Genomic DNA, 23,996 nt, shown 5'->3' on the forward strand with positions numbered 1-23,996 from the left:
CCCCCACGCCTGTTCTCTGTCTGTTTCTCCATTGCTGCCCTGTTTCTTCCCCATTGACCTTTGATCATGATGGTATGATGGTGGTCATGATGCTAGTATTAACACTCACTAAGGACTGACCATGTACCAAGCAGTGTTCTAAGTGTGAGACAGCTTATACAAATCCTTTTACAAATTCCTACAGATCCTGCTATTATTCCCAGTTTTTAGATAAGAAACAAGCACAGAGAGTTCAAGTAACTTGCTCCATGTGACATAGCTGGTCTATCAAAGAGCTAAAGTGAAAGTGTTAGTTACTCAGTCATGTCCAACTCTCTGTGATCCCCATGAACTGTGTAGCCCACCAGGCTCCTCCGTCCATGGGATTCTCCAGGCAAGAATACTGGAATGGGTTGCCATTCCCTTCTCCAGGGGATCTTCCCAACCCAAGGACTGAACCCTGGTCTCCTGCACTACAGGCAGATTCTTTACCATCTGACTCCCCCAAGGAAGCCCCAAAGAGCTGGAGTTCAAACCAATTCATTCTAGCCTCCGGTTCCTGCCTTTAGCTTCTCTGACTCTTCTATACGATTACCTGTTTTCTAGACAAAGTCTTTTTTGGCTTGGGCCTGTTCCTGGCCGTCTCGTCTTTGCATTCTCCTATTTTTCTGTCCCTGGCCAGTACCACACAGTACCACACAGACTTTACAGTAAGTCTGTGCTGGGTGTGGCCACTACCCCTACCTTGCTTTTCAAGAGTGTTTTGTCTGTTGACTGACTTTTGCAGTTCCTTTTAGTCTTGAATTACATTCTCCAGAAACCTGGGATTTTAATTGAAACTACATTAGATCTATAGATAATTTGGGAATGATTTGATATATTTACATTATAGAGCCTTGTATCTCTTCATTTCTTCTGGGTTTCTTCAATGTCTCAAGAAGGTTTTATTGTTTTCTCCCTGATGGTCTCACAGATTTTTTATTCAGTTCATTTCTACCCAGTTGCAATTTTTCATGCTGTTGTGAATGATATTATTGCTAAAACTTCACGTTCAGCTTGTTGCTCTTGTACTGAAAAGCAGTTGCGTCCTATGCATTGATTTTATATCCAGCAACTGTATTAAACTCTTAGTTCTTAAAAGTTATCACTGGATTCTTTTGTCTGTGCTACATAGTTAATCATATGCTCTGTGAATGACATATTTCTTCCTTCCTAATCCTTATATTTTTTTCCTTATCTTGTCTTATTGAGCAACTGATTTCCCCAAATTAGGTCTGACACCCATTATCCAAAACCTTTGGGACCAGATGTGTTTGGAATTCCAGATTTTTTAAAATTTAGAAAGGAACTACAGTAAATATATCATGTAATGTAATAACAATCTGGTTCTACCATGGAAGATAAAACTAATCACAGTAAGTGTGACACATGGGTAAAGCGTGTCACTAGATGAATTAATATTTCTTAAAATACTTTTTTATTATTTATTTGTATGCGTCAGGTCTTCATCATGCAGGGTCTTTCATTAGTTTTTCTAACATGCCTTCTTTAAACTTAAGTATTTAAAAAATATGTAGTATTTGGACCAGATGTTGTGAATAATAGCAGAAATAAAAATGTTTTATTCTGTATTTTTAAACCTGTTTCGTACAAATAAGAGCTCTCCTGGTCGCAAAACAGACTCTCAAAAATTCTCTAGCTGTGGCATGCAAGCTTAGTTGCTCGGTGGTAAGTGCAATCTTAAGTTTCCCGACCAGAGATTGAACCTGTGACCCCTATGCTAGAAGGTGGATTCTTAACCACTGGACCACCAGGCAAGTCCCTGAACCGACTTTACTTAACATTGGAAGTGAGTTAATTGCTACGCGTTTACTCTTTTTCATTGGTGTTAACTAAGTTTCAGGTGCCAGGACTTAAACAAAAATTTTCCCCTATGGTATTTCTCTAATATTCTGCCCAATCCCACACACACACCTGGAAATAATTTATAGAGTTTAGAAATAAGTCAGAGTTTTAAAATCTGGCTTTTTCCTTCTCATTAAAAGTTTAGTTTATATACTTTGCTCTTCGTTAGAGTTTGGACCGCCTTCAAAGTTCCTCCTGGTATTCAGAATGTGGTTTCCTCCTCTCTCCCTCTCCCTCTTTTCTTCTGCCCTTGGGTTAGTCTTAAACCTGTGGAGGATGGTGTGGGACGTTTGAGAGGTACAGTGAGTTCTCTAGGACTCAGAGGACGGCTGGCCAGCTGGAGGAGGGGGAGGGGACTGAACTCTTGGACCTGCTGAGGGAGCCGGCCCAGGAAAGAAACCAGTTCGTATTTAGACAGCCTTCCATGTCCAAGCTGATGCACAGAAACCTGGAAAGGAATGAGAAGATTCCATTCCAGGTCGAGGCCAGATGGCGATGATCCTGAGCGTTTGTTTTAAAAATGTTCATCTTAACAAACTTGACTAAGCAATGAGAGCGTTCTGTCACAAGGAGAGCGTTTTTTTTTCTTATAAAGAGCAAGGTTTTGTTCTCTGACTAATTTCCATCTTCAATCAGCATTGATGCAGCCCACTACAATTTCAAGCTAGACCCGGCTTTCTGAGCCTAGTTTTTATAGTTTCATCATCCTTCCTTCCTTCCTTCCTTCTTTCATTGAATATACTTGATTTACAATGTTGTGTTAGTTTCAGGTATACAGAGCAGTGATTCGATTTTATATATATATATCTATATTTTTTCAGATTCTTTTCAGTTATAGGTTATTACAAAATAGTGAGTATAGTTCCCAGTGCCATACAGTAGGTCCTTGTTGTTCGTCTATTTTATATACAGTAGTGCTTAGTTGCTTAGTCGTGTCCGACTCTTTGCGACTCTCAGACACCCATGGACAGAGGTGCCCGGCGGGCGACAGTCCATGGGGATTCTCCAGGCAAGAACACCGGAGTGGGTTGCCACGCCCTCCAGGGGATCTTTCCAACCCAGGGATGAACCCCAGGTCTCCCGCATTTGCAGGTGGATTCTTTACCTTCCGAGCCACCAGAGCAGCCCTATACAGTAGTGTGTATCTGTTAATCCCAAACTCCTAATTTACCCCACCCTACCCATCACCCTTCATTCTTTTCTTCCTCTACTTAAATATTTGACAATGTCTGTCTGGAGGAGTACCATTAAAAATATCATTTACAGGCAGAAACTTAACACAAATTGTAAAGCAATTTTCCTCCAATTAAAAAATATATATATTAACCATGAAATATTATTTACAAAGTTAGTGTTTTTTTCTTTTTTTTAATGAAAAATAGTGAAAGCTCCTTGAAATGTTTTTTCGTTCAAAATCTTATTCTTTGCTATCTCTTTCACGCAGTCTGTTTGGGGTAGTTACAGATGTCTGTTTTTGTTTGTTTGTTGCTTTTACTGTATCCAAAGGAACAGAGAAGAGGGCAGAGAGTGATTAAGGTGTTCTAAGAACATTGAAATAGGCCGGAAGCTCACTGCAGCTTCTTAAAGCAGTATGTTCCAGAGCAAATTCCCCTGCGAGTCTCATCTGCTTGGTCTCCAGAACAGTCAGAATTTGGGTGCTTTTTCTCACATATGATTTGTTACCTTCTCTTTTCATTTCAGGATGCAGGGTAAAATCACATTACACTTGGCCGAGGGCACCCCTCATTCATTGGCCTGAGTCCTCTGCTTTCTGGGGCCTTTAATTTGTTGTACATCCAGCCAGCACCAGCCTCCTTACTGCCCTTTGTACACAATGTAATTATTGTTAGAAAAATTCCAAGACGCAACTTTTCATGTACTGTGCGCCTTTCCACATTCTTTATGTCAATAACTTTACCCATACGCTGTTGCCTCTTAAACTTCAGCTACAGTTTTTGTTTTTGACTTGAACATGTATTTTCATCTCGTGTTTATGTCCTTACCTTTCATGTTTCCAGAGCACTGGCTGGAAAGAACATGGAGTGATTCTTTAGTATTTTCATTTTCGTAACAGAGAGAGTTCACAACAGTGACTCATTATAGCAAATATACCTAACTTTGTACCTGTTTTTTCTGACATGCTGTAGACTTCCTTGTTTGTTTTTAAATGTTTATTTATTTGGCTACAGTGGGTCTTAGTTGTGGCACGTGGAATCTTCGATCTTCGTTGTGGCATGTGGGTTCTTTCAGTTGCAGCACCCAGAATTTTTAGTGGCGGCTTGCATTATACACCCTTATACCATGCAAACTCTTAGTTGCAGCACGTGGGATCCAGTTCCCTGACCAGAGATCGAACCCACGTCCCCTGCATTGGAAGCACAGAGTCTTAGCTACTGGACAACGAGGGAATCCCTAGACCTGCTTTTTAAGGAGATCTCAAGTTCAGGAACGGAGAAGGCATTGGCACCCCACTCCAGTACTCTTGCCTGGAAAATCCCATGGGTGGAGGATCCTGGTGGGCTGCAGTCCATGGGATCGCAAAGAATCAGACACGACTGAGCGACTTCACTTTCACTTTTTACTTTCATGCATTGGAGAAGGAAATGGCAACCCGCTCCAGTGTTCTTGCCTGGAGAACCCCAGGGGCGGGTGAGCCGGGTGGGCTGCCATCTTATGGGGTCGCACAGAGTCGAACATGACTGAAGCGACTTAGCACCAGCAGCAAGTTCAGGAAAGCCTTTCGTTTTGCATGCATTCCCTTCCTAATTAAAATCTGTTGTACCAACTTGACTGTCCAGCCGTGACCCTGTCACATCAGAGCCCCTATTTTGTCAGTTATGTTACAGGCTGTTGCCTGAGTAGGCATTCTCAACCCAAGGAGCCGCACCACCCCAATTCACTGGACCCATTTCAGAATCAGCAGATGTATATATGGTTTGACAGAATCTGCAAAAATCTGTATTGTCAAAACACAAGGCTATCTGGCTCCTTGAAAGAAACCCTCTAATGCTGTCTCTCACGTTTTATCTACTGTGGACAAACGCTGACGTCACTTTGGGTAATGGTTTTTCATCACTTTCAAGGTTTGACAGCTTTTACGTTGAACCTATATTTTGGGGTATTTCTGCCTTTAATTTAATGTATGAGGACAAGTCTTCCTTTGTCCAAGGAAATGAATTGAAATCTTTGTTAAACATCCAAGAAATAGAGTCGCAGATGGTATTTTGGATGACACATTTTTGTTTATAAAGTTCTATAATTTTTTGTTGTTCTTTCTATAGATGCAACCACTTGAATATTCAGACTCAAGTGGATTTTTAAAAACTTTTTAAGTGAGTTTTTCTTACATTCAGTCTGGGTAAATCTATATCTTCTGACATTTTGTGTGTGTGTGTGTAGTAACTTTTTTAAAAATTTTATTTTTAATGGGAGGGTAATTGCTTTACAATATTGTGTTGGCTTCTGCCGCAGAACAACACGAATCAGCCATAAGTATACATTTGTCCCCTCCCCCTTGAACCTGCCTCCCGCTCCATTCTACCGCTCTAGTTCTCACTGAGTTCCAGGCTGTGTTCCTGTTACACAGTGACTTCCCGTTAGTTGTTTTACGCGTGGTAATCTGTATGTTCGATGGCTGCTCTCTCAGTTCATCCCGGCTCTCCTTCCCCTGCTGTGTGCTGTGACCCCTCTCGGTTCTGTGTGTCTGTGTCTCTATTCCTGTCCTGCAAATAGATTCATCAGTACCATTTTTCTAGATTCCATGTATATGCATTAATATATGATATTTGCTTTTCTCTTTCTGACTTATACTTCACTCTATAAAACAGGCTCTAGGTTCATCTACCTCACTGGAACTGACTCAAATGTGTTCCTTTTTATGGCTGAATAATATTCCATTGTATATATATACCACAACTTCATTATCCATTCATCTGTTGGTAGACATCTAGGTTGCTCTGACACTCTTTTAAAAGTTTTTTTATTTTACATTGGAGTATAGGACATTAACAGGGCTTCCCTGGTGACTCGGACGGTAAAGAATCTGCCTGCAATGTAGGAGACCTGGGTTTGATCCCTGGGTCAGGAAGATCCCCTGGAGAAGGGAATGGCTACCCACTCCAGTATTCTTGCCTGGAAAATCCCATGGACAGAGGGGCCTGGGGGGCTTCAGCCCACGGGATCTCAAAGAGTTGGACATGACTGAGCAACTAGGGACTCATACAATAGTAGGTTAACAATGTTGTGTTAGTTTCAGGGATCCAGCAAAATTATTCAGTTACACATATACCTGTATCTGTCTTTTTTCAAATCTCTTCTAACACTTCCCTCAAAGAGAAGAGGACGCCAACACCGGTAATATCATCCCAAGGGATTGTGTTGAAATAGAGCCATTTGGGGCACTTCCCTGGCTGTCCAGTGATTAGGACGCCTAGTTTCCACCACAGGGGGCACACGTTTGATCCCTGGTTGGGGAACTAAGATCGCGTGTGCCCCATGGCACGGCCAAAAGAGAAACAGCCGTTCAGGATCAGGTGCTTCTCAAGGCGCCCAAATCCTTAGGAAAGCGGGTTTCTTACAGAATTAGAGCACCCTAAAACAGTGTTTTGATACCACATGGAAGTGCCCCACTGACAGGAGGGGATAATTCCCTTTCCTGAGTAAGTAACTTCCGGCAAGGGGATGGATTTCCGCATTTCTGTGTGGAGGAGGGTTGCCTTTGGATACCCTTTCTCCAGTCTGCGCCATTTATACAGAGGTGACTTTGGCAACTTAGTTTCTTATTAGATTGGCTTTGGATGTGTCTGTTTAATATCCTTTTTGATTAGAGGAAGTATCGTGTTAAAAATTGACCTGTACTTTGGAGACAGCTTCACTGTGGCCGATATGGGTCTCTTCATCTTAAATAGTTTTTGTGCTCATAGTTCCTGTGTTAGTTCTTTGGTATAATTTGAAAAAAAAAAAAAAATCCGATTTCAGAAGTCTTCTTGAGTAAGCAAGAATAGTCATTATATCTGACCTAGAGAAACCAGTCTTCACCCTGACTGATGGGTTTATATTGTAGGTCTATGGGAAGGCAAATTTTGTTTGTATTAAACTTTATGATTTGGGGACTTGACTGCAAGGAGATCCAACTAGTCCATTCTGAAGGAAATCAGCCCTGGGATTTCTTTGGAGGGAATGATGCTGAAGCTGAAACTCCAGTACTTTGGCCACCTCATGTGAAGAGCTGACTCATTGGAAAAGACTCTGATGCTGGGAGGGATTGGGGGCAGGAGGAGAAGGGGATGACAGAGGATGAGATGGCTGGATGGCATCACTGACTCGATGGACGTGAGTCTGAGTGAACTCCGGGAGTTGGTGATGGACAGGGAGGCCTGGCGTGCTGCGATTCATGGGGTCTCGAAGAGTCGGACACGACTGAGCAACTGAACTGAACTGACTGAACTGATGGCGGTCCAGTGGTTAAGACTCCACGCTCCCAATGCTAATCCCTGGTCAGGGAACTAAAGTCACGCATACCACATGGTGGAGCCAAAAAAAAAAAAAATAGAAACCCAAAATACAAAAAAATAAATAAACTTCATGATTTTTTAGAACCTCTGATGACGATAACTTCATGACCTAAACCAATGCTAGAGGTCATGCTTATTTCATTGTTCAATCTTCAGTGTATAAAGGAGCTTGATCACAGTCTAGGACGTAAAACCAGACCTGAAAAAATAATTGTAAAATACTGATTAATACAGTTGCACTTTCCTCATTTGTCTTTTCGGCTTACTCAGCCCCTTGTGGCTGAAAGCTCCTGCCAGGAGCCTTTGGTTCATTAGAATTCAAGGAGCAATGAGAATTCAAGAGAAGGGGGGGGGGGGGGAGGGGGAAGGGGATTCTGAAAAGGTACCTGTCAGGTTGTAATCAGTTACTTGGACACATCCGTTTGCAGTTCTCTTGGCAAATTTGGAGTTATTTGTTGAGTGTGTATATAGTATACACTTATAAATTAAACATTTTCCATTAGGTCCTACATTATCCGACTTTCTTCGTCTTTGGCAGTATGAAGCTTTCAAGTGAAATTTTAGGGTATGTGTCATATGATAGAGGTTCCTCAAGTGCGTCTCTGAACCTCTGGAGGTTCCAGAAACCCTCTCGTGGAGTGCACGAGGTCAAAACTATTTTCATAATGATACTAAGACATTGTCTTTTTCACCGTGTGGGCATTTGCACTAATGATACAAAAGCAGTGGTGGGTAAGATGACTGGTGGCTTAGCAGGAATCAGGGTGCTGGCTCCAAATTGTGGTAGTGGTTATTGTATTCTCATCATTGCCTGTTTAAAGAAAAAAAAAATCAGTTTTATTTTTAAATGTCTTTGATGAAACAGTAAAGATGAATGATTTTATTAAATTTCAATGTTTGAATATACATCATTCATCTTTTTAATAGTGTGGCAAGATAGGAACCAGAATACTTAAACCAGATATTAAAGTATTAAGTAATTAAACCAGTATATTAAAGTATTAAGAATACTTAATCCAGAATACTTAAGTGATTGTATTTTGAGCTGGACTAGCTGCTTTTATCAGGGGCCTTCCCAGGTAGCTCAGCTGAAAAAGAATCTGCCTGCAATGCAGGAGACCCTAGTTCAACTCCTTGGTTGGGAAATTTCCCTGGGAAGAGATAGGCTACCCATTCCAGTATTCTTGGACTTCCGTGGTGGCTCAGACAGTAAAGAATCTGCCCTGCAATGAGGGAAACCATGGAAGACCAAATGAAGGAGGGCATGGTAACCCACTCCAGTGCATACTTGCCTGGAGAATCCCCATGGACAGAGGAGCCTGGCGGGCTACACTCCTTGGGGTTGCAAAGAGTCGGACACGACTTGAGTGACTGAGCACAGCTCAGCTGCTTCGGTCATGCTGCTGCTGCTGTTTAGCTCCTACGTCGTGTCTGGCTCTTTGCAACCCCACAGACTGTAGCCCACCAGGCTCCTCTATCCATGGGATTTCCCAGGCAAGAATCCCACAGCAGGTTGCTATTTCCTTTTCCAGGGGATCTTCCCAACCCAGGAAATGAATCTGAGTCTCCTGCATTGGCAGGTGGATGCTTTCCCACTGATCCACCAGGGAAGCCCACTTTTATCATAGGCTATCGTTTTTACTTCAAAGAACAATCAACAGATGAACTCTTGGGCATTTGGCAGACATTTTCTCTAAAGTGAATGAATCAAGCCTGTCACCTCAAGGAAACAACTGACCGTATTTGTAGCTAAAGATAAAATCCCAGCTTTTAAGTGGAAATTAAAGCTTTGGAAAATGTGTCCTTGCCACTGTGACCTGACTGTTGCCACATACTTAAAGACTCATCGGATAAGATCAGTAATGATATAGACGTGTGTTTCTAAAATGGTTTATATTGAAACATGTCGACACTTGGAAGATCTGCATAGTAAGTGAAATAACATTTCCAAATGACCAGAGCATAATGCAGTCATGCCCAGGTAAGAGATCCATTCACAGTGCAAGACAGACTAGTGCATTTTATTGCAACTGGTATGAAAAATTCATTGCCATGGTTTCAAGTTTCACATTCCAGCTAGCCTTTAAGAAACTAGTATTTGTTGAGTTTGGGTATGGTATCCACAATTATCTAGAAAGGACATTGAAATATGCCTCTATTTTCTAACCATTGCATATCTGGGTTAAGTTGTATTTTTTTATATACTTCCACCAAAATAAGGACCCACAACAGACTGAATGTGAAAGAAGATGAGAATCCAGCTGTCTTCTATTAAACCAGACATTAAAGAGATTTGTAGACATGTAAAACAGTACCATACTTCTAATTTTTGTGGGGCGAGGGGGTGTTTTTTTGAAATAAAGTGCCTAAAAATAATATATATAGATATATATATGCTAGGTAAATTAATATACAACAAATTTATTGTTGTCTTTTAAAATTAATTGATATTTTTTAAGTCTTTCAACTTTTAATTTCTGATAGAGTAAATATTGATAGCTATAAAGCAGATAAACAGGAACCTGCCTGGTGGTCCAGTGGGTAAGACTCCTCGCTCCTGATGCAAGGAGTCTGGGTTTGATCCCCAGTCAGGGAACTAGATTTCACATCCTGCAGCAAAAAGGTCCTGTGTGCTGCTGCTAAGACCCAGCACAGCCTCTGTGTGTGTGTACACAGATACACACACACACATGCGTATGTGATAAAATAAGATGAGCAAAGGCTCTTTGGGGTCTTTAATGAATTTTAAGAGGGGAAAGGAGTCTTCAAAACTGCTGCGATGTGACATCAAACAGCAAAGGATACATTTTCTCTCTCTCTTTCTCTCCCTGCCGCTCTTTAAATCAAGTATAATTCACAGAAAATGGAAAGGACTCATTTTTGATCATGGTACCATCTGCAAAGTGGTAAAGGCTATTTTGAAAAATACCACCTACAATATTTGTTCATAAAAGAGTCTTTTTAAGATCTGGAGGGTTTTGGGTTTTTTTTTTTTTTCCCATTAAGTTTTCCACATTTTCATCAAGAATGTAAGCGGGTTGATTGGTTTTTCATCTGTTTTGAATTTTCTTGTAGCTGCTGTCAGAAAGTCCATGTTGCGGCCGTCCATGTGACAGCAACAGTAGAGTCTTGCATCACTGAGGTGTTGTAATATAGCAGAAAAAAGAACTATGCTGTATTCATGAGCAAGTGCTAGTTGGTTACTGAGTCAGGTTTTTTTTTTATTATTATTATTAAGATCTTCTATCCCATTTGGACACTTATTTTAGTAAGTGCTTTATTATAGCTTGCAGAATGGTCTTGAATAGAGATAACTTTATTGAAAACATATTGTTGGTTTGAGGCCAGTAATTTTTAAGGTAGGCTCAATTCAAGTGTAAATTTTTTTTTTTAAGTTTTTTGATCTCAAAAGCTATTGCTTTATATTGTACGCATTAGTGCTGAAAAGAATTGCAAAATAATATAGTAAGGAAAAGTAGGAGATTTGGTTGTTAGCAGGACAAGGGTGAAATCTAAGAGCAGATGATCTTAGTAAGATTTTGAGGAAACATCTATACCTTTAAAACTAGTAAGGCTGGGGACTTCCCTGATGGTCCAGTGGTTGACTCCATGCTTCCAACGCAGGGGGTGTGGGTTTGATCCCTGGTCAGGGAACTAAGATCCCACATGCCCTGTAGCATGGGTGAAAAAAAAAAAAAAGTAAGGCTCTGGTGGTAGAAATTATACAGAGAGAGGGGTCTCAAATGGAGGGAGGGGTATGAAAAAGAGTTAAATAAATAAGGTCATTGTAAAACTGTATTAACAACGGTTTACTGATTAGCAGAAAGCTTTAAAGTAGCCTTGCTCTGGGAATTCCCTGGTGGTCCAGTGGTTAAGAATCCAGCTTCCAATGAGGGGGACACAGATTTGATCCCTAGTTGGGGAATTAAAATCCCACATGCTGTGGGGTAATTAAGTCCACAAGCCCTGCAACTAGAGAAGCCTTGATGCACCTCGACGAAGACCCAGAGCAGCCAAAATAAAGAAGAAAATAAAACAGCTAATTAAAAATAAAAGAAGCCTCTGAATAACTAGGAACGATTGCAATCATTACTTGAACTGTTTGTATTTTTGTTCTCTGCAGTACTTTAAAGAGATCTACAGTCTTGTTTACACTTTAAATTTGCCTGACCATCCTTGTCCTTAGAGGTAACATAAATAACCTTCTTGAGCAGTGAAGTCTCAGTTTGTGAAATCTATTCTCGGGGACCAGGAATCAGTGAAAGTCTTTAATATTGGTCCTTGATTTTTGGTGGCTCAGCTGATAAAGAATCCGCCTGCAATGAGGGAGACCTGGGTTCGATCCCTGGGTTGGGAAGATCCCCTGGAGAAGGGAAGGCTTCTCCCACTCCAGTATTCTGGCCTGGAGAATTCCACGGACGGTACAGTCCATGGGGTCTCAAAGAGTAGGACACGACTGAGTGACTTTCACTTTCTTTCACTCAGTTTTTTTGTGGTAACAGTAAACATTATTAGGTATGGAGATAAACATTTTACAGTGCTAATTTTCAATTAGAAAACATTCTAGTAAAAGAAAACCTGAATTTCCTTTTTTTTTAAATTAATTCTTTTCGGTTATGCTGGGTCTTCGCTGCTCTGCATGGGCTTCATCTAGCTGGGGAGAGTGGGGGCCACTCTGTTTTGCGCACCAGCTTCTCCTTGTGGCAACTTCTCTTGTTGCAGAGCACAGGTCTAGGCACATGGGCTTCAGTGGTTGCAGCTCACGGGCTCTAGGACACAGGCTCAGTGGTTGTGGAGTTGGCTTAGTTGCCCTGCTGGCATGTGGCATCTTCCCAGACCACGGCTCAAACCCATGTCCCCTGTATTGGCAGGTGGATTCTTATTCACCGTACCCCACCAGGGACGTCCAAGAAAACCTGAATTTCTTACGTCGTTTCTCCAACTGTTGTGTGGGGCCGAGTTCTGCTTCATGGAGAAGACAGGCAGAGGGGCGGCAGTTTGGGGTGAAGTGATTTGTTGAGTTAGGGTTCCATGAAGCAGAACCAAGCAGCCACCCTAGGATTCTCCCCTCCACATCCCTTCCAACTCTCCATCTAATCTGTCATGAAGGCTAGCTGAGTTTGAGCTCAGTGGTGCGAGCCCATGGACTGTAGCCCACCAGGCTTCTCCATCCATGGAATTCTCCAGGCAAGAATACTGGAGTGGGTGGCCATTCCCTTCTCCAGGGGACCTTCCCGACCCAGGGATTGAACCCAGGTCTTCGGCATTGCAGGCAGATTCTTTACCATGTGAACCACCAGGGAAGCCCTTCTAATTGAAGTACAGTTGATTTAGTGTTGTGCCAATCTCTGCAGTATAGCAAAGTGTCTGAGTTATACACATATGTATATTCTTTTCTTATAATCTTTTCAATGCATTTTTAAACATTCTTTTCCATTATGATTTATCCCAGCATTCTGAATATAGTTCCCTGGGCTGTACATTAGGTCCTCGTTCATGCATTCTAAATGTAATCGTTTGCATCCTCGCTGATTCTTTGTTCATGATCTGTAGACTCCTTCCCTCTGCTCCTGGTTTTTTGCCTTTGGATTACTGAACAGTCCCCTGACTTCCAGATCCTGGTGATGCTAAATGTATCTCTGGCAGTGCCCCTCCATTTGTAAGCCGTTCAGTGGCTCACTGGTGCCCACCAGAGAGTCTGAGCACCTTAACTCGGCATTCAAGGCCCTGGGTGATTCAGCCAGGCCCCTCTGGTTCCATCAGCCACTGCCACTCGTTCCCTTGCATCCTACCCCCACCTTGGGCTCTAGCAAGACCAGTCCACCTGATTCCTCTCCCTCCCTTTGCATTAGCTGTGGCTGGAATACCTACCCGTTCTCACTCTTCCAGACTGCTGTTCTCAAGGCACTCGGCACATTGGGGCTATATTTTTATTCTTGGTTCCCCAGCCCCAGTCACCATACCTGCCCCACACGGTAGGCTTGACGCATGGGTGAATGTTGAATAGAGTCCATGTGAGTCATTTTATTTGTTTGAACTCTTATTTTGTAACTCTTCTCTCTCCCATTTCTTTGCCCCAAATTTCAGTGAGCTTATGTTGAAAGTTAACTCGCAAATGACCCTTAAGGGGCTAAGAGTATGGCTGAGTTAACTCGGGAGTGTGTTTCATGTCTCAGTTTTTGGTATCTGCAGAAGACACTCTGCTTTGCGCCAATACATTAAATATATCCAAACACCACGTTTCTAAACAGAAATAGGGAACGTGAACGGATGGGTCAGAGTTCAATATCTCAGGCAGTTTTCAAACCAAATTTGGTAATGTTGATTTAAAATTGCTCAACGAAAAAGCACCCAAGTACAATCATGGAAAATGTTAGAACTGCTTTCTACGTACTGATATATTGTTGAGAGAACTGTGCACTGAAGTTATGTTAATCACAGAGAAAGATTACAAGCTCTGCCTTTGTTTTTTTTTTTTATTAACAGGATCAATTTGACAACTTAGAAAAACACACACAGTGGGGAATTGATATTCTTGAGAAATACATCAAATTTGTTAAGGAGAGGACAGAGATTGAACTCAGCTATGCAAAGCAACTCAGGTAAGTTGATATTGAGAAAGGTTGTTTGTTAACTGCAGAATGAATGTAAGGGTCATTTATATCCTCATTTTATACCATAAATGTGTAAGCCTTTAAATATTGATTTTCCCCTTTCAGGAAAGCTTATATTTCAGTGAAAGCAATTTTTTTCATATAGAAAATTATTTTTCAGAGCACAGTAAACAGAAAAAACAAATTATTGCTTTTATACTCTGTTGCTTAAAAGGTCAGCAGCTGAATTTTTGAGCAGCTTTTTTCTTCCCCCAGAAAACTTTATCTGAAGCATAACAACAGAGAAGTACACATATCACCAGTGTATGACTCCAGAAGTTTTCAGAGTGAATACAATTATGTGATCGGCACCCAAGTCAAGAAACAGAAAATTACCAGCCTCAGTGTCCACTCCCCCGGTTCCTTCTGGTTCATGCCCCTCCCCTGCCCCCGTGGTTGACCACTCTGCTGATCTCTGGCCGCATGGATTGGTCTGGCCTGTTTTTGAAGCTTTGGTGAATGTTATCATTTATTATGCACCATTTGTATGTGGTTTCCTTTGTCCCTCATTAGGTCTATGAGATTCATTCATGTTACATGTTGTGGTGCTTTTTATTTTGGTTGATGAGTGTGCCAAAGCTTGTCCAGTCTGCTGTCACTAGGCTATTGCTTGTTTCCAACTGGGGGCTGTAAAGTACATGTCTAGGAGTGGAATTCCTGGGTCTTAGGCTTTGTGTATGTTTAGATTTAGCAGATGGAGTCAGTTTTCCAGAGAGCTCGTCTGGTTCATCTTCCCTCCAGCAGCAGCTGAGAGGTCCTCAGGCAGCCCTTCTTACAACTCCAAGGACAAAATTATCCAAGAAGTTTGTGTTCTTACATAAAATATTTAAAAGTTGCTGGCAGAACTAAGCTTGAAGTGGCAAGATCTTTAATGACTTCTTGTTTGGTTGGTTTGTGCAGATTGTGAGTATCTAGATGACTTTCGATTTAGAAACATTTCATTTTAATCCAAAGACCATCTGGACAAGGTGAATGTCATGTATCTTTGAAAGAATCATCTTAGAGAGCTCCTGATGTCATTTAATAAGCACCTAAGTGGTACATACAGTGCACTTCATGGATGATAAGTTTTGTTTCCATTGAGCAAATAAAATACAATATATATTGCTCAATGAAATAATTTTTATAAAGAATTTTTTATAAATTTACTATTTATTTGCTTAATAGTACAGCTGGGAAAGAGTGCAGACAACAGGAGACAGGGGCGGCAGAAGATGAGATGGTGAGATAGCATCACCGGCTCAATGGACATGAATTTGAGCAAACTGTGGGAGGTAGTGGAGGACAGAGGAGCCTGGCGTGCTGCAGTCCATGGGGTCATGGAGTTGGACATGACATAGCGACTGAGCAGCAGCAACAACAAATTTCTTTAGTAATAAATATATTATTTAATAATAATTTGATAATTTATTTACTATGAATTAAATTGTCTTTAATTTTGCTGAATAAAATTTAAGTAAAATTAAATTTCCTCAATAAGAATTTCATAAATAAACTTATTTTTATAAATGAATTCTATTGCAGATGAACTTCTGATGCCTTATATGTGCATCAGCCTCATTAGCAGTTGAAAGCTTCATAACTGACAGTGTGAGTGGCCAGCGAGCTGCTCCGTGTTGATTATTTAAACATTGCACCGTCATAAAATGTTGTCTTTCCTGTGGAGATGGGTTGCGCAACAGCTTTAGCCAAAGTGTGCTGCGCTGTGCTTGGTCTCCCCTAAAGGATTTCCCTGCCTCCATTGACTTTCTGTCTTGGCGTCATCTCCTCTTTCCTGGAGCCTCCGCCACTGCCTTGATTTGCTTGGGAGGTTTGTCATCCAATGTCGTGAAGTCTGTCCTCGGCAAGCTTCTCCGTCAGTTCTGTGTCAGGACAGAAAGGCACTGCTTTTGCTGCCCTCTGGGCAGCACCTGTCTCCCGGCCCTTTCTCATGACTCTGTGAGCGAGGATTTAGGTAACAAAACTGGAGGCTATTGGAAAAGACTCCCAATTCCAGCAGTAGGTTTGGGGTAACATTTAATAGCTCTCTCCATTGACCATTTCCCCCTGTTTCAGATCTAGAATAGCAGTGTTACTGCTGTGGCTGTTATCTCTTGGGAAGTCCTTTTCCTGAGATGTAAATGTTAACATTTGTTTCACTCCATCCCTGCAAAGTATCTAAATTTGTGCTTATGGGTGTGTGCTTAGTCGCTTAGTCATGTCCGACTCTTTTCGACCCTATGGACTGTAGCCCACCAGGCTCCTCTGTCCATGGGGAATCTCCAGGCAAGAATACTGGAGTGGGTTGCCATGCCCTCCTCCAGGGGATCTTCCCAACCCAGGGATCGAACCCCAGGTCTCCTACACTGTAGACGGATTCTTTACCCTCTGAGCCACCAGGAAAGTCCTATGCTTATGGGAGAGGTTGACAAAAACAGATAATGAGTAATTGAACCTTGCCTTCAAGACAATTACTAATCCTCTGAAAGTGTCTTCTAATCTTTAAGACTGAGATCTGGGCAGGGCCCTTGGCGCTGAGGAGTAATCAGACTGTCTTTTGTTGATCTGCTTTTCCATTTGCCTGAGTTCTTCATGGCTTCTCTTGCCACACACCCCAACATCTCCTTCCTACTATCTTCACTGCTTGCTTCCCGCTTCCCTGAGAAAATCGAAGCAGTCCAAGGAAAACATCCTTAGAGTTTCACACTCTGTAACCCACCTGTCCGAATCTGTTCCCATACCTGATGCTCCTGTCTGAATCCCAGCCCACCTCTTACACCCTGGCCCTTCCCAGAACTCGATTCCACTAGTTTTTCCTCCATCTCCATGTAATCAGTGCTTCACTTTCTATTAGATGATCCCCATCTGCACAAAAACGCACCGTCTCCCGTCGTTGAAAATCCACAAAGAAAACAAAACTTTTGAGCTCACCCCTCCTCTCCTTATTGAGCTCACCTGTGTGAACTGCTCCTAGGGGTGCCCGTGACCTTCATCCTGCCCCAGCCAGTTGCCTGTCCTCAGTCCTCACCATCCTTGACCCCTCAGCAGCTTTGATGGGGTGGATGCTGCCTCTTCGAAAACACTTCCCTCACTTGGCATCTGAAACCCCTATCTCTAGGCTTCCTTCCTATCTCACTGAAAGCTCTTTGGAAGGCTCTGCTCAGGCTCCCTAGAGGTTCCTCGTCTCCTCCCGCCCCTTCACCCCAATCTGTCCCAGTGCCCAACTCCCGGTCATCTTTTCTTATCAGTCTATGCTCTCCTGGTGATCTTGTCTGTCTCCTGGCTTTCAGGATGGTCTCTATGGCAACAGATATGTGTCTCCAAGCTAGACCTCTGTCCTGAACTCCAGAAGCAGGTTGCTCAGAATCTCCGTTTGGATGTCTAGAAAACATCTCACATGTAACGTATCTGAAAAGGCATCTCTCCGCTCAAAATCTGCATCTCTGCAGCCCAGTTCTCCCTCTCCCCACTGCCCCCCCCCCCCCCCCCGCAATTCAAGTTTCCCTCAGAGTAAATCCTAAATCCTTACGGTGGATGTCCTACAAAGCGAACACAAACGGTCTCCCTCCCTCTCTTACATCATCTCTCCCTTCGTATCTCTGCTCTAACCATCCCCGCCTCCTTGTTCAATCTTGTGCGCGCCAGGCCTGCTCTCGCCACAGGGATGCTGCATGGCCGTTCATATGGATCACATAGAGGTTTATCTCCCGGGATCCACGTGGCCAACTGCCTCACCTCCTTCAAGTCTTTGCTCTAATGTCGCCTGCACAGTGAGGGTCTCCCTGCCTCCCTGCTGTACTTTCTGGTTTTTCCAAAGTGCTGATAACTTTCTAATATTGTATAATTTTCTTATATACTGTTCATCATTGCCTTCCACTTCTGCTAGAATATAAACCTCTCAAGGGCAGGGCTCCTTGAGTTGTGTTGACTGATGAATCCCCATAGTACGGAACAGTGACTGGCACATACTAGGGACTTAGTAAATAGTTGTAGAAAGAGTGAATCAATGGGAACAGGTCTGCAATATTTGGTCAACACTGTTTCAAGGAGAATTGCGTGTTGTCACAGGCCTATAAGAGCTGATGAGGCTTTAGCAACAAATAGAACAACTAACAATATGTCGGTAGGGTTAGGGGAGGGGATTCTAGTGAAAGAGACATCGGAAGTGCCAGAGCCTGAGGGATTCATCTTCGCACTATGGAAAACAGACCGCAGGCAAATGAACAAGGCCGTAAATCACTTAAAGATAGCATTTTATCACCTTGAATAAGTAAAACCAGTGATGCATTAAAGCTTGATGTGGGGCAAGGGTTACTTAGTCACACCGGCCAGGGAAAATCCATAGCTTGAGAACTGACAGACAGCAAGCAAGGGTCTGAGAGTCGTTCTTCCAGGCCAAGGAGTCAGCAAGTGCAGAGCTCCTACAGTGGTGACAAGTTCGAGGAATGAAAAGTTCCAGCCAGTGTGACTGGAGCATATTCAACAAAGACTTGCTTGAAATATCAGTATGATGTTGAAAAACATCACTTTTTTGGGGAGATATCTGTCGTTAATTCTTTTCTGCATTAGAAGAAAAAAAACGCTAACTTATTTTAGATGTAGAAGATGATAATTAAGGCTTTGGTTTCTGTAGGTCAGTGGTTAACAAACTATTGGCCACCTCTGTGGCCCAATCCATCACTGCCTGGTTTTATAAATAAAGTTTTATTGGAACACAGGCACATCCATTCATTTATGTATTGTCTGTGGCTGTTTTTGCAAAAAATAATGGCAGTGGAATAGTGCAACAGAGACCACATGACCATGACCTGCTTGCAAGTCTGAAATATTTAGTGTCTGGTCCTTGCTAAGCTTGCTTATGTACGTGTTCAGTTCAGTTCGGTCGCTCAGTCGCGTCCGACTCTTTTCGACCCCATGAATCACAGCACGCCAGGCCTCCCTGTCCATCACCAACTCCCGGAGTTCACCCAGACTCACGTCCATCGAGTCAGTGATGCCATCCAGCCATCTCATCCTCTGTCGTCCCCTTCTCAAATGTAAATATAAATATAAATATATATATATATATATATGCTTATATAAGCTTGCTGACACCTACTATAGTTACACTCCATTCAAGGCATGTGTGCATGAGTGCTCTGTCGCTTCAGATATGCCTGACTCTTTGCAACCCTATGTACTATAGCCCACCAGGCTCCTTTGTCCATGGGATTCTCCAGGCAAGAATACTGGAGTGGGTTGCCATGCCCTCCTCCAGGGGATCTTCCTGACCCAGGGATTGAACCCATGTCTCCTGTATTGTAAGCAGATTCTTCACTGCTGAGCCACCGGGGAATCCCCTCCATTCAAGGCAGGGTTAAATTCTGAATATAATCTTAAAATATGTTATATGACCTATATAAGAGAACCAAATATTGATTGCCCCTTAGCAACTGTTTCTTAAAACAAAACAAAACAAAACACTGACTTATTTGTTATGACCAGGTAATGAACTCATATGACTGAAACTTCTAATCCTTGCTTCCCTGAAGTTCAGGGTGGCCTTGCCTTTCTGCATCCTGCAGATTATTCTAGAAGTTCATGTTTATCTTTTATAACTATACAGTGTTGTACTGGATTGGTGGATAGTTGATTGTTTCCAGCTGTTTGCAACTCTGAACAAAGTTGCGATGGATAACTTTGAATGAAACACTTGGGCAAACATGTCTAGAGAATAAGTTACTAAAAGAAGCACTTTGGTTCTGGTAAAATTTGCTAAGTGGCCCTTCTTGGAAACTGTAACATTATTACCATCCAAGAGTGCATGGCACTGCTCCCCACCTTGACCCTCAGTACTTCTTGTTACCCGTCTTTTTTAAATCTTTGCTAATTTGATAAGTAAATATTGCTAGATCTGACCAGTAATTTATGTTTTTCTTCGTAAGAATGAGGTTGAGTATGTTTTTATGCATTGGAGTCATTTGTACTTTCTTATTGAGCCATTCTTATCCTGGTCATTTGTTTTTTGTTTTTTTTAATTGGAGCCCATTGTAAATAAAAGGAAACTGTCAAAGTCATTTTATAAAATATACTGCACATTGTATATACAAGGTATTGAATTTAAATTTACTTGAACAGTTAGCAAGATATTAAAGGGAAACTTGAAGGATTTACTGAGCTTGAAATATTAAATTCTTATAAGATTTAGCAAAAAAAAAAAAAATGCAGGTTGTCATTGCTGTTTGGTGGGGTTTTTTGTGTGTGTTTTTGTTGTTGTTTGTTTTGTTTTTAACTCATGTTGTAATTTTAAACAGTCTCAGTTGACTCACTGCTAGGAAAGATAAAGAAGAGAGTATTTACATCTTTTACTTCCTCTCCTAGTTGAGTTATATAACTTGGTTTATAAAATGAGTCTCACAGTTAGTTTGTCTTAATTACAGATAAATGTTCATCAGCATTCCTTCTACCACAGCCTCTGCACTTGTTTGTTGGCATCAAGAAAAATAGGGATATTTTACCCGTGATGGGAACTTTTGGCATGCTCCTCGAGTTCTTTCTTGTTTGAGAATACCACTCTACAGTCATCCCCCAGTGTCTGTGAACATCGGTTCCAGGAACCACCTCCTCAGATACGGAGATTTGAAGATGCTCAAGTTGCTTTATATAGCAAGACATAGTATTTGTGTATAACCCTCACACATCCTTCCAAATATTTAAATCATCTCTAGACTCCTTATAATACCTCATACAATGTAAATACTGTGTCAACTGTTGCCAGCGTGAAGCAAATTCAAATTTTGCTTTGGGGAACTTTCTGGAACTCCCCCCTCCCCTCTAATATTTTTCATCTGCAGTTCATTGACTCCATGGATGTGGACCCCAGAGATATGGAGGATAGACTGCACCTAACAACAATTTGACTTAAATTATTCTGTGGTCATTCTTTCTCTCCAAACCTTGTTGTTGCTACATTGTCTTCTGGTGTAAAAGTCTAGGGGCAGCCCAATATTTATTCTAACCTTTTTGTGCCACTTAGCAGTTTGGTAACTTTTCCAAGCAATGCTTTGTGGTTGATCCCTCTTTATCAATTTTCCTTACTTTCAATTGCAAAGTCAGTTGTTTATTTCATACCCTCATATATTTTCTTCCAGATTGGGTTTTTCTCTGTCATTTTCTTCCTCCCTTGTCTTCTGTATTACATTGCATCTTTTCACCTTGCTTGTATTTAATGCAGGCAGTTTGGTGAAGTGCTTAAAAGGAACAGACTCTAGAGCATCGGGCCCCAACCTTTCTGGCACACCAGTTTCACGGAAGACAGTTTTTCCACAGACTGGGGTGCGGGAGGGACGGTCTCGGGTATTCAAGTGTGTTGTATTTATTGTGCACTGTGTTTCTATTATCATTACATCAGCTCCACCTTGGATCATCAGGCATCAGATCCTGGAGGTGGGGGACCCCGCTCTAGAGTCTTAGTGTCCGGAATGTTCTTCCACTTAACAGTAATAATGATTGGGGGCAAATTACTCTATGTGCTTTGTCTTTTTTCATCTGTAATATGTGAGTAATAAGGATGATGATCTTTCCTGCCTTACGAGGTTGTTGAGGGGTCTTAATGAGATAAAGCATGTAAGTGTCTTAGGTTGATGTCTGAGCATGTTTTTGGTATTAACAAGCGTCACCAGCGCTCCTGTTTGATCTGATAGAATGTGAACAATCGTTGCTGTGCTTCTGGAACCACTGGTCTTGCCTTGTCTCCATTACAGGGTAAGGGTAGGGGAAAGTGTTACCAGATCAGGTTCGTTGGCCAACACGCGGTAAACCAAACACTGAGACACCGAGGTTTGCAGCAGAGAAAGGGTTCATTCACAAGGCTGCCAAGGGAGGAGGCAGGAGAACGAGTCCCAGATCAGCCTCCTGGAAGGCGAGGGGCTTGGGATATTTATTAAAGAAGCAGGGTGGTGGTTGGCCTTAGGTGTGGAGAACGATGATTGCAGGCAGGATGAGGTCATCCGTTTTCTGTGCAGGTGTACCTGAGTTGCCTGCTTCTTTGTGGGATGCATGTTCCAAAATGGAGGTGCTTAGCATGATCTGAGGGTGGAGTTTCTGACCCTCTGCCATCAAAAGGCCATTCACTGGACACCTGTGCAGCTCCAGGTTTAGGTGGGGCTTCCTTGATGGCTCAGATGGTAAAGAATCTACCTGCAGTGCAGGAGACCTGGGTTTGATTCCCGGGTCGGGAAGATCCCCTGGAGAAGAGTATGGCTACCCACTCCAGCATTCTTGCCTGGAGAATTCCATGGTCAGAGGAGCTTGGTGGATTACAGTCCATGGGGTCTCAAAAAGTCATACATGACTGAGCAACTAAGACACAAAACCAGTGTTAGTTGGCTTGAACTTGAGCTCAACACAGCTGACTCCAGGTTCCCAGGCAAACATCTTACTGTTTCGGCTGTGTAATGCCTGGAAGACAAGCAAGGCTTTTGTAGCAAGAAAGCAAGCTTGAATGGTGAAGGCAGGTTACAAGCAGAGGGGTTTTGAACAAACTGGAAGGCAAGCTCAAGAATTCGTGTTAATCACCAGTTTCAGTTAACCCCATGGGGCGCCTGACTTTGTACCTCTTGTCTTTGAGACTCTGAGTTTCATTGTCTCTTCTGAAACTTTGTTAGTGTTTCTATTTTGACATTCACTCCATTAGGTCACAAGCATTCACTCCTATTCCTTGGGGGTCCTTAGGTTTGGGGTGATCTCCCCCAGGCATTCAGCTTGCGGCCCTGAGAAGTGGAAACCCAGGGGGCCAGCCCCGGCCCCTGCCAAGTCCTGGAATCTGGATGCTCAGTCTGCCTGTCTCCATCTCGGAGCTTATCTGTCTCTGTTCTGGCTCACCCCTCATTTAACTTCTGTCTGACTCGATTTTCAGTCAGTCCATGTTCCGCGGACTTATTTCCCTTCCAGTGACTGTGAGGGAGGGGTCAAGCATCTGTTGTACACTGTTCTAGAACCTTCCATCTCTCACATGGGTCACCGCTTCTCAAAGTGTGTAGACTGAGGTTATGTGCCTTTCTTCATTGGTTTATTTTCTGCTCTGGAAAATTTCCTGGCTTTTATTTTACCTCTTGTTGGAAAAAAGCACAATTCTCTGATGAGATTTTATTTTGCCATCTTTATCTGGAAATCTGCGGTGAGCTTTTAAAAGTATGAAAGAAAGATAGAAAAAAAAAATTTCCTGGGTCCAACCCTAGACCTTCCGTTTCAGAGGATCTGAAATGGAGCCTAAGCATCTCCTTTTAAAAGCCTCCTGGCAGCTCTTAGGAACAACCAAATTTAAGTCTAGTATTTTTATTAAAAGAAGTGTATTTTCCTCCTACCTTTTAATTAGCCTATCTGAAGAGCAAATATATAAAACACTTGTTTCTCAGAAAGATCCCATAAATTTAAATTTGCTTTTGGTGGTTTATTTGCTTGCTTATTTTTATAATAACTTCATACACATAGGGCAAGAAAGCCCATCTCGAGAGAATGGAAAGGCTCTTTTTTTTTTTTTTTTGTAGTGGCCCCTGACAGAAGTATCTTTGGATCTGAAGTTCTCTTCTAGACCTCTTAAGGTTTTAGTTTTCTGTTAGCATTTATAGAGTAAATTATTCATTGATGTTTTTAAGAAGCATTTGAATGCTATATATGTGTAACACTGTCAAAGTGATACTCATGCACAGAAGTGGACCATCTTTACTGCAGATCTTCCACAACAGGTCTTTAATCCTGTTTGGGGTTTGACTGGGAAAACGGAACTATAAAAAGTGCTGGTTTCTCCTGGATCTCTTCAAGCTCTGCTTCCTTCAATTAGGTATAAAATTTGAACTATTTTTATGGCTGCTAAGGACTGGAAGCTAAAAAGAAAGTGTGGGTTTAAATAAACCTCTAAAAAAACAGTTTTGAATGGATTTTTATATAAGGTGTGAATTTAGAAGGGGCATTTTTCCATTTATAGTTT

At 42.1% G+C, this 23,996-nt stretch overlaps 1 protein-coding gene across 20 annotated transcripts in view; it reads left to right on the forward strand.

The window, feature by feature from the left end:
- FNBP1 (formin binding protein 1) overlaps window positions 1–23,996 on the forward strand; it is a 132,442-nt gene that overhangs the window by 30,100 nt on the left and 78,346 nt on the right. For all 20 annotated transcript variants that reach the window (XM_086324523.1, XM_086324524.1, XM_086324528.1 and 17 more), the window contains exon 2: window positions 13,884–13,999. In XM_086324523.1, coding sequence (XP_086180649.1) covers window positions 13,884–13,999 — 116 coding nt within the window. The remainder of the gene's footprint in view (window positions 1–13,883; window positions 14,000–23,996) is intronic.

This window comes from Bos grunniens, chromosome 11 (genome assembly GCF_055505025.1).
Source record: "Bos grunniens cultivar Pamir isolate PY7600 chromosome 11, Bosgru_T2T1.0, whole genome shotgun sequence".
NCBI lineage: Eukaryota > Metazoa > Chordata > Mammalia > Artiodactyla > Bovidae > Bos > Bos grunniens.